At 46.8% G+C, this 12,278-nt stretch overlaps 1 protein-coding gene across 8 annotated transcripts in view; it reads left to right on the forward strand.

Annotated features, from left to right (window-relative positions):
* The window catches only part of LOC128333525 (disintegrin and metalloproteinase domain-containing protein 18-like), a 35,213-nt gene that overhangs the window by 4,516 nt on the left and 18,419 nt on the right, over nucleotides 1–12,278 (forward strand). For 5 of the 8 annotated variants that reach the window (XM_053269027.1, XM_053269025.1, XM_053269030.1 and 2 more), the window contains 8 exons: nucleotides 863–924; nucleotides 2,386–2,464; nucleotides 4,877–4,953; nucleotides 5,897–6,074; nucleotides 6,940–6,996; nucleotides 7,639–7,710; nucleotides 10,697–10,863; nucleotides 12,024–12,105. In XM_053269027.1, the coding sequence (XP_053125002.1) occupies nucleotides 863–924; nucleotides 2,386–2,464; nucleotides 4,877–4,953; nucleotides 5,897–6,074; nucleotides 6,940–6,996; nucleotides 7,639–7,710; nucleotides 10,697–10,863; nucleotides 12,024–12,105 (774 nt within the window). The remainder of the gene's footprint in view (nucleotides 1–862; nucleotides 925–2,385; nucleotides 2,465–4,876; nucleotides 4,954–5,896; nucleotides 6,075–6,939; nucleotides 6,997–7,638; nucleotides 7,711–10,696; nucleotides 10,864–12,023; nucleotides 12,106–12,278) is intronic. The other 3 variants (XM_053269028.1, XM_053269031.1, XM_053269032.1) reach the window with 3 other exon arrangements.

The following is a 12,278-nucleotide window of genomic DNA, read 5'->3' on the forward strand; positions in this document are numbered from 1 at the left end:
TTGCCCAGTTAGCTGGGGTCACCACCAATAAGTGTGCCTGCCCTGCATCTGGCTCCAGAGGACCTGGCTGCACCCTTGCCACCTGGGGCCAAGTCCCGCACCTAGTTGGCCCCACCCCCAAGACCCCCCGATTCCCCCGTGTCCCAATTTTGGCCAACGTAATGTTGGCAACCCGACAGCTAGTCCGGCATCCCGCCTCACACAGTGGGCCATCAGGCGCCCTTGGGAAAGCCGCAAGTGGGGGGAAAGAGGGCAATGCCCCCTTCTTGAAGGGGTTCCCTAGCATTGAGTGTCTCAGGGCATGCCACCTCTGATCCTGATGGAAATATACAGAACCAACCACGACTTTGAGTGCAGGGGCCAAGGCCAATTTCCAGCCTAATATTACATTCAAATTGATTGTTAAAAGTCTTAGTTATTCGTTACTTATGGATCTTTTCCCTCTGTCAAGGAACCCACACCTTTAACCAAGGATAGTGGCCATAAAATAGGCCCTCTCCCCGCTGAATCGGTAGGGCACCAAGAGTGTATGCCAGCCCCAAACAAATGCCAAATCCTCGCCTCTCTCTAAATTGCTGTTGCTCTTGGGCTACAATCCTCAACATGTGGTCCTAGAGCTCTCTGTGGCTCCTAATTTTGCTGCAGAATATTTCTGCCTGCAGGCCAGCAAAAAAGACCCCGTGGACCCGCTCTGCCCCCACCACAGACCTTATATTGTGCAGACCCGGTCTGGAGAATCCAGATGGTGAACCTGGTCTTGGAGTGTACCATTTTTGACTGTGGGTAGCTAGGGAAAGCTCGCGAACTGTTTGTGGGACTTGAAGCATGATGTAAGTAAAAGCCAAACTTTGGGCTTTTGCAGGACAAGATGATCTTCATTATCAAACTGGAGGGGATGCTATACAGGATTAATCTGAGGCGACAGTGAGTAGAGCTGCTGACTGGGGTCTGTGTTCAGGGTTTTTGGACTGCCCCCTCCCTTTTTTGTTTTTGCATTTGCACTTTGTAAATGTTTTAGTATGTTGTGCGATAGTATTTGAAAGTGGCAGAAAGGGGTTCCATGAAGTCTAGAGTTGCCATATTCAAACTTCCCAAATCCGGGTGGCTTGATTTGCACATTATGCAAATTATGCAGCAACTAATTTGCATTTTATTTATTTATTTGACCGATGTGTATCCTTTCCCCTCCTTCTTTGCCCTCCCATGTGATCGGATCCAGAGTAAAATCCGGGCAATCCGGGCAGCGCATTTGAAATCCGTGTAAATCTGGGTGGAATTTAGCAGCTGGATGGAGGAGCCCAAATCTGGGGGCTACCCTAAATTCTGGGGGACATGGCAACCCTATTGAAGTCCCTAATTATTATCTGCAGACTTAAGCAAGGCTACTTCTAGAAACACTTCTTTGTGGTCAGAGAGTGAGGATGTCCTGGTCTCTTTGCTTTTTAAGCATATCTGCTGATGTTGGGAGCCCGGCAGTACCATTGCACAGTACCTTTGTTCTAGGGCAGGGATTCTCAACGTTGGGTCCCCAGATGTTATTGGACTTCAACTCCCAGAATCCCCAACCAAAGGCCACTGGGGCTGGGCATTATGGGAGTTGAAGTCCAATAAAATCTGGAGACCTAACACTGATAATCCCTGTTCCAGGGTACCATTGTTCTAGGTGAAAATTGGAGCTAGCAAGAAAGTGAGCAGGCTCAACCAGGGCTGCCCAACGCTGGCCCTCCTTCAGAGGTTGGACCACAGCTCCCATCACCCCTGACTGCTGGCCATGGTGGCTGGGGAAGATGGGCATTGTAGTCCAACTGCAGCTGGAGGACCTTTTGCTGAGCCACATCTGTAGAGCCCCCCTCTTTCCGCCTCAGCTATTCATACGTCAGCATTGTGCGCACCTAAAAGTGCCGGTACTTGTGTGGATGATGGTGCACCCGCTCATTTTAAAAGGACTCCTCAGCATGGGATCTGGAGTCCTAAAAAGGGCTGAGTGTAGTAGATAATGTGTATTGATGTATGTGTGTTGAACGTAATGGGTGGGTTCAGATAACCTTTGGAAACAATTAATGGCATTGGGAAACAGTTGATTAATTAATTAATTAACAATTAATTTGGAAACAATTAATGACTTTTGTAAGCAATTAATTCAAGCTATAGGATTGTCATATACGATGACTGACGTTCCAGGCTGGGTGATGGGGGAGTGAAAGGGTGTGTGTGTGGAATATTTTGGAGGGAGTTCCCACTACCCTGGCTACCCCTTGGGATTCTTCCTGCATGTAGGCAAATAGACTCCCCTGCAACTGGTATTCATGACCAGTAGCCCATTGGTGGACTTGTCCTTCATGAATGGGTCTTCTCCTCATGCCCTCTTTATTTCTTTGCTTGTAGATCCTTTTTAACCAACAATTTCAGAATTTATACATATAGCCCAGGTGGATCTCTGATGTCTGTTGCTCCTTCCATTAAGGTAAAGGACAGTGGAAGTGAGGTTATTTTCCTTTGATTCATATATGATTACATTTGAACTGTCAGCTTATTGAAAAATTAGTAACCCCTCGGGGAACCCTCAGGGAGGAGAGCTGGTCTTGTGGTAGCAAGCATGACTGGTCCCCTTAGCTAAGCAGGGTCTGCCCTGGTTGCATATGAATGGGGGACTAGATGTGTGAGCGCTGGAAGATATTCCCCTTAGGGATGGAGCCGCTCTGGGAAGAGCAGAAAGTACCAAATTCCCTTCCTGGCAGCATCTCCAATATAGGAGAGAGACTCCTGCCTGCAACCTTGGAGAAGCTGCTGCCAGTCTGGGTAGACAATACTGAGCTAGATGGACCAAGGATCTGACTAAGTATACGGCAGCTTCCTCTGTTCCTTCCTACCCCTGCTAATTGAGACACCTTTTAAAGTGGCAATTCTCATATTTAGCAGGAGGAGAGCAACGGCCCCCCAACCCCAGCACAACATCCCTCCAGTGGCTGTTGCTGGAGTCTACCTTGTGTTTCTTTTTAGATTGTGAGCCCTTTGGGGACAGGGGATTAGGGGTGTGCACAGAACTGATACCGGTTCAAGTTTGGTTCAAGTTTGAGCCAAATTCAAACCGGACCACGGTTCAAGTCAAACTGGCCCCCAGTTTGGTCCAAGGTTTGAGTCAGGCCAAACTGGTTTGGAACTGGTTCAGTTTGGCTTGAGGGGGCATGCTTGTAGAGGGGGATCCTCTGAGAACCCTACCTGCCTTAAAAAAACCTCTAATGGGGGCAGAACTCCAGAGGCTCGAACTAGGCCACTCTGGAGCCCCGAACCTGGTCTACAGGTCAGGGAAGCCGCACTGCCTTCGATGACAAAATGCCCTCTCGTTGCCCTTATTAGGAATTTTTAAAAGACAGTGTTTTCCCCTTTGCTGTAAAGGGGAATCCTCACCAGATTCTTGTTTATAAGCATGCCCCCTCGAACCACCAAACTGGTTCCAAACTGGTTCCATTGGAACTGGGGCCAGTTCAGCTCAAACTTGGACCAACACTCCCTTTTGGGGGGTCCAGTCCTGTTCGAGTCCAAACAGGTCAAACTGGGCTGGTTCTAGTCGAACCGGGTTCAACTAGAACCGATTCTGTGCATCCCTACAGGGGACCCTCTTATTTATGTATTATGTTTATGTAAACCACTTTGAGAACTTTGGCTGAAGAGTGGTATATAAATATTTGAAGTAGTAATAAATATTATAAGACAGAAGCTTCTTCAGCGCAAACGCAGGAATCTGCACACAGCTGCGCGCACACAGAACCTAAATGTTTGATTTGCTGTCATGCGACAGCCACATACATTAAAGAGTGAGCCCAAAGTGCATCCACACAGTGCTTTGACCCTCTTTTTGATGCATGTCTATCTGAGCCCATGGCAGAAGAAGAAGAAGGTGAATATTTATATACTTGCAGTAACAGAAGATTATTCAGTCTCCATCTTCTTGGACCAGTAGGTCCCCTATTAAGCCTAATGATCAATGGATTATGGTCCGCATATGTTAATGGTGTGACCTCCACTTTAATCAGTCTCGATAACGCAGATTTTGAAGTCAAACACATATCAATCCTCGAATATGTTTGATGTTGTTAGGGGAAAAAAGGATAGCCCTTCTCCAAAGGACGTTTATATCACCATACATCTTCTAAAGACAGGCGCACCATATAGTCAAATTTTCTTGGCAATTTGCCGGAATTCTTCTTGTGTCCTCCTGTTTTATCAAGAACTGGCGAAAAAAACGCATTCCAATCACCCAGCACTAAAATTTCTTCTTCAGCTATCTCAAGCAGTGACTGAAAAAATTGGTCATAAAATCCAGTTTTATTGTCGTTTGGAGCGTACATTTTCAACCAAGGTTCCCAAAGTGGTGTACACATAACTAAATAACTAAATAACTAAATAAATAAATTCAAATAAAATGGCTCCCTGTCCCCAAAGGGCTCACAATCTAGAAAAAGAAACATAAGAAAGACACCAGCAACAGCCACTGGAGGGATGCTGTGCTGGGGATGGATAGGGCCAGTTGCTTTCCCTCAGCTAAATAAAGAGAATCACTACTTTAAGAAGGCGCCTCTTTGCTCTGTTAGCAGGGGATGTAATTGGCGCACACCTGCGTGCTAAGGAGTCGCATGGAAGCGTTGGTAGCGGTGTCCTTAATGCCGAATACTGCCGTAAGGAACGATGAGCAATTCCATCTTCTGGCTGGTGACAACTGGCCTGATCTTCACTTGCAGTTTCTAGCCTCTGAGGGATAGGACAGGGTCGGGTTCATGAGAAGCTTGGGCTGTTAGATTTCCCTGCTTTAAATGTTTTCAGTTCTGAGATGCCCTTTGCTGGGGCATAGACGATTCCATTTTTTCTTTCTTTCTAGCGGAACTGCTACTATGAAGGCTATGTCAGGGACTATGAGGATTCTGCTGTGATGCTTAGCACCTGCGCTGGACTCAAGTGAGACCCTCTTGTGTGGGCCTGTAGGGATACGGAGCAAGGGGGTACAAATGTCCCTGGGCCGTGGGAGTTCAGCGACCATCAGCGTGCTCCTACACTCCCCCAGGCCACTCCCTCACTCCCCACGCATCATCATCCTTTCCCTTCCCACTGGGCTGCCCCCGCCTCACTGCTGAGACCAGGAGTGTTATCCCACATTGTGTTGGGAATTCTCTCTGGTAAGAGAAACCCTTTTTAATTATAGCAGAGTGCACAGAGGCACAACACAGCGGAGTCTGCCCAGGCATGTGTGTATGCTGAGAGTAAAATAACTTGGAGCCAGTTCATAGTTTCAAATCAGTATAAGGAGTCTTTATTAGAGAACTCCATTCTAGATAGGAAAGTGAGGAGTTAGGATCTCTAATCTATCTATCTAGCTGGATGCAGGTGGATTTTGCATCTCTGCACACATGGTGCAGGGGAGAGGAGCGTGCATGTTGCAAGGTAGAAGGAAGAGAAGAGAAGGGAGAGAAAAGGAAGTGGCTGGAAGGAAGGAAGTCCCTGAGATTAGCAATCTACATATCAAAGGGATAGTGTCAGAGCAGTAGAGAAGGGATGACCAATGTCTTGACCCTCTAGCCCTCTGACTCACTAGTCTGTCCTCCTATGTCATTGAGACAAGAGACAGCACATAGTCCTTCACTTCCAACACATTGCTCACACTGATTTCCTTTGAGTCTGCACACCGATGCAGGCGTGGATGCACAGCCCCTGGCTCGCTCCAGCTGACAAGAGCTTTCTTCTCCGACTGAGTGATCTCGAACATTGGGCCTGAGGCAGATCATTTACACACTGGAATTCAAGCGTGGATGTGTCAGGTGGGAAAGGGAAATTAACTACTGCTGGTGAGCTAGTTTTTGCATCATCGGTCATTTTGCTCTCTCCCCCTCTCCAACCTCCTCAGGGGAGTGTTGCAGTTCCACAACGCCAGCTACGGGATTGAGCCAATGGGGCCGACTTCTGGGTTCCAACATCTCGTTTATCAAATCGATTACAGCAATAGCAGCTATCAGGTTTCGTCAGAGAATTATTCCGTGAAATGGAGTGCAGCATTGCCTCAGAAGCCACGAACAGGAGTAACAGTGAATGCTATGTTTTAAAATATTATTATTCTTCCGTATGTATAGATGAAGGCAAAATAATTGTTTCCATTCCCCAAATCCTTTAATAATAATAATAAATAATCTTTGGCACCCCCCATATCATCAAGCAAGATTCTGGGGCAGCCTTTCCCAAAAGGAAAAGTTGGATTCTCAAACCTGGGTCACCAGATGTTGTTAACTACAACTCCCATCATCATCATCATCATCTGCAGCCACAATGGCACAGGGTTTCCCAAGCAAGAGTCCTCAGATGCTATTGGACTACAACTCCCATCATCCCCAGCCACAAAGGCATTTGTACAAGCCCAAACTGGGGAATCTAAACTTTCCAGTGAGTGCCTCCACATATTTTCCAGGAATCCGTGGGCCTCAAAATATACCTCTAGACCCTGCCTTCTTCCAGAATTCTGTGGCAATCATTGCCCCATCTGACTTTTCCATGCTGTTAATAGAGAGCGTGTATTCCACAGAGTATACTAAGCTACATATTTAATTCTCCTGGGTGAGCCTTGGAATGTGTGTCCTGGTGCCCAGAGAATTGGTTGCTGCAGCGGGACCGGCCATGGAGGCGAGGCAGAGGCAGCAGCGGACCCGGCCGTGGAAGCGAGGCAGAGGCGGTGGGCCTGGCCACGGAGGCGAGGCGGTGGCGGGCCTGGCCCAGACTGGCCACGGCTCAGCCGCAGTGGCGGCACTCAGCCTGGCAGCCTGGGCCCGGCACAGGCTGGCCAGAGACTGGGCAGAAGGTGGGGGGGAAGAGGTGGCCGGCCTCAAAGAGCACACAGATGCTCTGTGCAGGGTTGGCTAGTCAAGTCTTGAACTTGGTTTCTTTTTTGAATCAAAACAGATTAACTTCAGGACCATGAGATACGTGGAAATGTATGTGATTGTGGCTCAGGATCTGGTAGGTCTATTCAATGGCGGTATATGAAGGGTATATACTGTACATATTCATAGGCATAGTCATAATGGCTTGCTGTCACCTCTCTCCATCATGGGGGTTTGGAGGGGGTCATTTCCAGGAGTCAGCGGTCATTTCCAGGGGTCAAGGGGCAATTCTTTCTTTTTTTTAACCTTGTTTTTTTGGCCCTTCCATGACTGTGATTCCCTTAACCCCATTTCCTATGCTTTCCTATTGCTCCTCTATAGTGAATTCACCAACCGTGAGGTTTCCCAGGAATGGAACCCTCACGGTTGGCGAGGGACGACTGTATACGAAACCACAATCCACAAGTCCACAGATAATGAGGGCCACCTGTACTGCTATTCCCTTTAGGGGATGGGACCAGCGCTTAGTTGCGCCTGCCCCCAGACTAAGCCAGACCCATTGAATTCAATGGGGCTTTTCCCCAGGTAAGTGGGTATAGGACTGTGGCTTTTGCCTCCCTGAAATAAGTCCTGCGGACATCCATGAGCTCAGTTCTGACATGAAGGAACATGGTTCCGAAATCCAAACTCATGGTCAGGGGATGCTTACAACAATCCTTGATACACTCTAATTTTTCTCAAGTGCTGTCACCTAACAGGGGAGTGTTATTTCTTTCAGTATAATTTCTTGGGTTCTAATGAAGACATTGTGACAGAGAAAATAACCCGGCTTATCGGCTTTGTCAATGCGGTAAGTTGACACATGTTCATGTTGAGAGCCCTGTTCGGCTGTAATGGCAGTGGTGTCGTGTTCTTCTAGGGACAGGCAGGGATAGAGTCCTGGTACTTTCTCTCCTCCAGGGTCTCAGCAGGGACGCAAAGCCCTTGGCTTTCTACATGGAAATTATGTGCTGCTCTTGCTATTCCAAGAGTTTGTTACACCACTGAATACTGGGCTACTATTGCTTTTATTACCATTCCTCCTGTCTTAGGAACATAGGAAGCTGCCTTCTACTGAGCCAGACCATTGGCCCATCTAGTGAATATTGCCTATGCTGACTGACAGCCGTTTCTCCATGGTTTCAAGCAGGTGTCTTTCCCATCTCTACCAGGAGATGCTGCCAGGGATTGAACATGGGGCCGTCAGTTTGTGGGTCCTACAGTGGACTAGTGTCAAGACATCCTAAAATGAATGACAGGAAATGCTCACTGAAATGCACTGGTTACTTCCAAATGGCCTTGGACTGCATTGAGTTTCCGAATATCCAATGACCATTTGGAAATTCCATGCTTTCCTACAGCCATTTGAAAAGATGGGAATTCCCTATCATTCATTCTAGTACAGGGCTGCTCAACTCTGGTCCTCCTGCAGATGTTGGCCTACAACTCCCATAATCCCTAGCTATTTGTCACTGTGGCTGAGGATTATGGGAGTTGTAGTCCAAAAACAGCTGGTGTTATGAATGGTCTATAACATATCAGAACCAGAGGTACCAACTCAGAAGTATGGTGAAATATAGGCCTGTGTCTGATTTCAGTTTATTAAGAAATGATACCTGAACTCAAGGTGAACTAGGATGTTGCTCTCCCTGCTCTGAAGGGAGGAGGTGATCCAGCATTGTGTTGTTAAAATGGATATGCAAGAAACACAAAGACCTTTTGCCTGAGTTTTCATATGCTAAAAATGTGACTCACTATGTCTGTGGAAAGGTTTGCCCAACCTGTTGAGTTCCTCCTTCCGTTGTAAAAAAATCTATATTAATCATTGTCAGTGATGGCCCTGCAATGCCCAAGTGATTAACTCAATTACTCTCTATAGAGGTTCCACAGAGGCAAAATGCATACACAGTAAATGCCTGTAGATTTTAATCCTCACCTCACCAATGCTACAAATCTCACACATACCGTTTCATGTATACTTTAAATATTCTCTTGTTTTCAATTAAACACTGGGTAGAGGTACACAAGCTGTCTCACACAGAATATCCTGAATCCCCTTACTAACTGCTGACTTTTTAACACCTTTTGGGAGGTTGCCATTGTGGCTCTCAAGTGCAGATTTGCCTTGGGCAATGCTCCCCACCCCTCCCTTCCTGAGCGCACAGTTTACAGAAGATGAGATTCAGAGATCTCTCTGGACTGGCCAATATCCTGAATAATTAAGACTTTGTTCAGAAGGTAGCAGCAAGTTGTCACCTTTTTGGACACCCAGGAAAAGATGAGATTTTGAATAGATTCTATTCAAGGATCAAAGAGAAAAAAAGCACTATAAAGAATGAGGCTTTTAGACAGAGAGTTCAGCAATCTTTTGCCTACAGCAAAAAGCTGCTCACAGGATCCCAGGGTTTGCTGCTAAGCCGTGGGGCAAAGCAGGAATTCTGTTCATGAACAGAAACTACAGCAATGCCTGAGTTTTGCTGCCCAAGCTGCCTGATCTGAGCAACTGCACAGCTCCTGTCTCAGCGAGCGCCTCACTCCTTCAACTGAAGTGATCCTCCGCTTTCAAGCCTCTGATCCTGGGTAAATATGCTGCTCCTTTACAAGCCTTGGAATTCCCTCCATCCTTTCCCTGCTCCCTTCTCCTTTCCCCCCTTCTTTCCCTCTACTAATCTCCCCAAAACCGTGCCAGCCCTCAGCCTCCCCCCTCCCCTTCTTTTCTGCCTGTATCTGAATTGTATTAGTCTCTAGGAAGATTTAAATGCACACACATATGTTAGTTAGGCACACGGGTGAATACTGGTACTGGTTAGGATGTTCTGTTTAAATACTGTTAGCAATATTGATAGAGTGCCCTGCTTTCTGCTTTGCTAGATTATGTTGTTAGTCTTCTCTACTCAATAAAGCCCATTGAATCTTGAGTGGTTTGATCTCCTTTTCTTCCTTGCGTCCAGATCAAACGTGGTCACCAATATAAAAGAACTTGGTCCAGACCTATTTTATATACTAGCTAATGAGCATATTTAGTATATAGAACAGGCCTGGTCTGTAACACTGGGGCCCCAAAGTTGAGCAGGCCCGTTTGAGTACATTCCTGGGAGTCTCTATGATCCTTGACTTCTTGTACCGGCCGCCCAACAGGCTCATGTACAAAGTTTGCATTTGTAAAACAAGTCCAGACCTTCAAGATTTCTTTTCTGACTGAGTTCAAGAGGGCTCCAGCTCAAGATGGCTTCCACTGACTGGTAGCCACTGTCTGGATTTCTCAGCGGTGTCTGGAATGCCAGGGACTGAAACAACAACAACAAAATATTTATACACCACTTTTTAACAAAAGTGTCCAAAGTGGTTTACATAGATAAATAATTAAATAAATATAAGATGGATCCATGTCCCCTTAAGGGCTCACAATCTAAAAAGAAACACAAGATCAACACCAGCAACAGCCACTGGAGGGATGCTGTGCTGGGGGTGGATATGGCCAGTTGCTCTCCCCCTGCTCAATAAAGAGAATCACCACATTTTAAAAGGTGCCTCTTTGCCTAGTTAGCAGGGGGCCTTCTGCATGATGGTTCCATCCCTGTCCCTCTCTGCTGTTTGATTTTGTTTTAATTTTAATTTTTATTAAATTCTATACACTGCCTAGAGATTTCTATATTAGGTGGTATATAAATTCAATAAATAAATAATAAAGACAGTCTTAATTTATTAGAGTATTAATTTTACTAATATTTATTGCTGCTCTTTCGGCTGAAGAGTGGCCCGCAAATTAACAACATTATTATTCTTTGTTCTTTCAGATGTTTTCCAAACTTAACATCAAGATTTTGCTGTCCTCTTTGGAGTTTTGGATAGACCAGGATCAAATCCCCACTGCTGGAAAGGTCAACAATCTACTGGAGAAGTTTGCTGACTGGAAACATTCTCACCTCGCCCTTCGGCCCCACGACGTGGCATTCTTATTTCTGTAAGAGGAACATTTTCTATTACGGCTGTCCTGAGGCTCGGCATTGGGGCTGGAGAAGCCTCCGGCCATTAATTCGGGAGCTCTGTGCACCCCTGATTGGCCATTGTGAGAATTCCACAAGAAAGGAAAGAGGAGGGGAAATGCTCCTCTACGAGTGGACAGCAGCCGCAAGCCCAGAACTTGTACCCAGTGCCAGAGAGAGGGTGGAAAGAAAGCACTCCCCAGGCCCCCCGCCTCCACCCACAGCTCACAGACAAGCATTCTCCCCTTCTCTTGCCTTCCGTGTAGAATTCTCATGATGGCCAATCAGGAGTGCACCTGGCTCCCAAATTGGGATAGGATGCTATCCCAAATTGGGATAGATGTGGTGAGACATGATAGAGGTCTATAAAATCATGCATGGAGTGGAGAAAGTGGATAGAGAGAAATTCTTCTCCCTCTCACATCACACTAGAACCAGGGGTCATTCCATGAAATTGCTGGGAAATTTAGGACCAGCAAATGGAGGTACTTTTTCACACAACACATAATCAACTTGTGGAACTCTCTGCCACAGTATGTGGTGACAGCCAACAACCTGGATGGCTTTAAGAGGGGCTTGGATAACTTCATGGAGGAGAGGTCTATCAACGGCTACTAGTCAGAGGGCTATGGGCCACTTCCATCCTCAAAGGCAGGATGCCTCTGAGTACCAGTTGCAGATGGTTCCCTGTCCCCAAAGGGCTCACCATCTAAGTAGGAAGGCAAGCTAGACACCCGCAAGAGTCACTGGAAGGATGCTGTGGTGCGTCTGGAGAGGGACAGTTGCTCTGCAAAAGGAGAGAGCCGCCTTTAAAAGGGGCCTCCAGTCCAGACCTTGCCCAGCTGCCACGAGGGAGAAGTCAGACTTTGACAGCTTTGCTTCAGCTGGGAATGCAGACTAAAAGATTAAACCAAAAGTTTCATGGAAGAGTTGGTTCCTCCAGCAAGGGAGAACAGACAGGATCTTTTAGGAAAGCAGGAAAGCTTTTGGAGCATGGTGAAGCTGTTGGTGAAATGCCCAGAAAGGCCATCACACCAAGATGGGAAAGTTATTGGGTCAGTTGTGAGAGTTGCGTGCACACTTTTGCTAAAGCCCAGCCTGCCACTGAAAGCATTTCTCTTCCTCCTCCTCCCCACAGCTACAGGGACTGGCCTAGTTCTGTGGGGTCCACATTTGCCAGAAAGATCTGCTCCAGACCCTCTTCTGCAGGGATTGCCGTGGTATGATGCCAATGAACGTGTTCTGCTCCCCTCCTCTCTGCTAAACGTTGCTTGCTACAAAGTTGTAATTCCTCAAAGCTTAGAAATGGAGAATCACCTCTTTAAAAAGGTTCCTCTTTGCTCGGATCATGCTGGTTTGAGGATACGGTGGAAGAGAGTTCCCAGTCTATTCG

This window comes from Hemicordylus capensis, chromosome 8 (genome assembly GCF_027244095.1).
Source record: "Hemicordylus capensis ecotype Gifberg chromosome 8, rHemCap1.1.pri, whole genome shotgun sequence".
In the NCBI taxonomy this organism is placed as follows: domain Eukaryota; kingdom Metazoa; phylum Chordata; class Lepidosauria; order Squamata; family Cordylidae; genus Hemicordylus; species Hemicordylus capensis.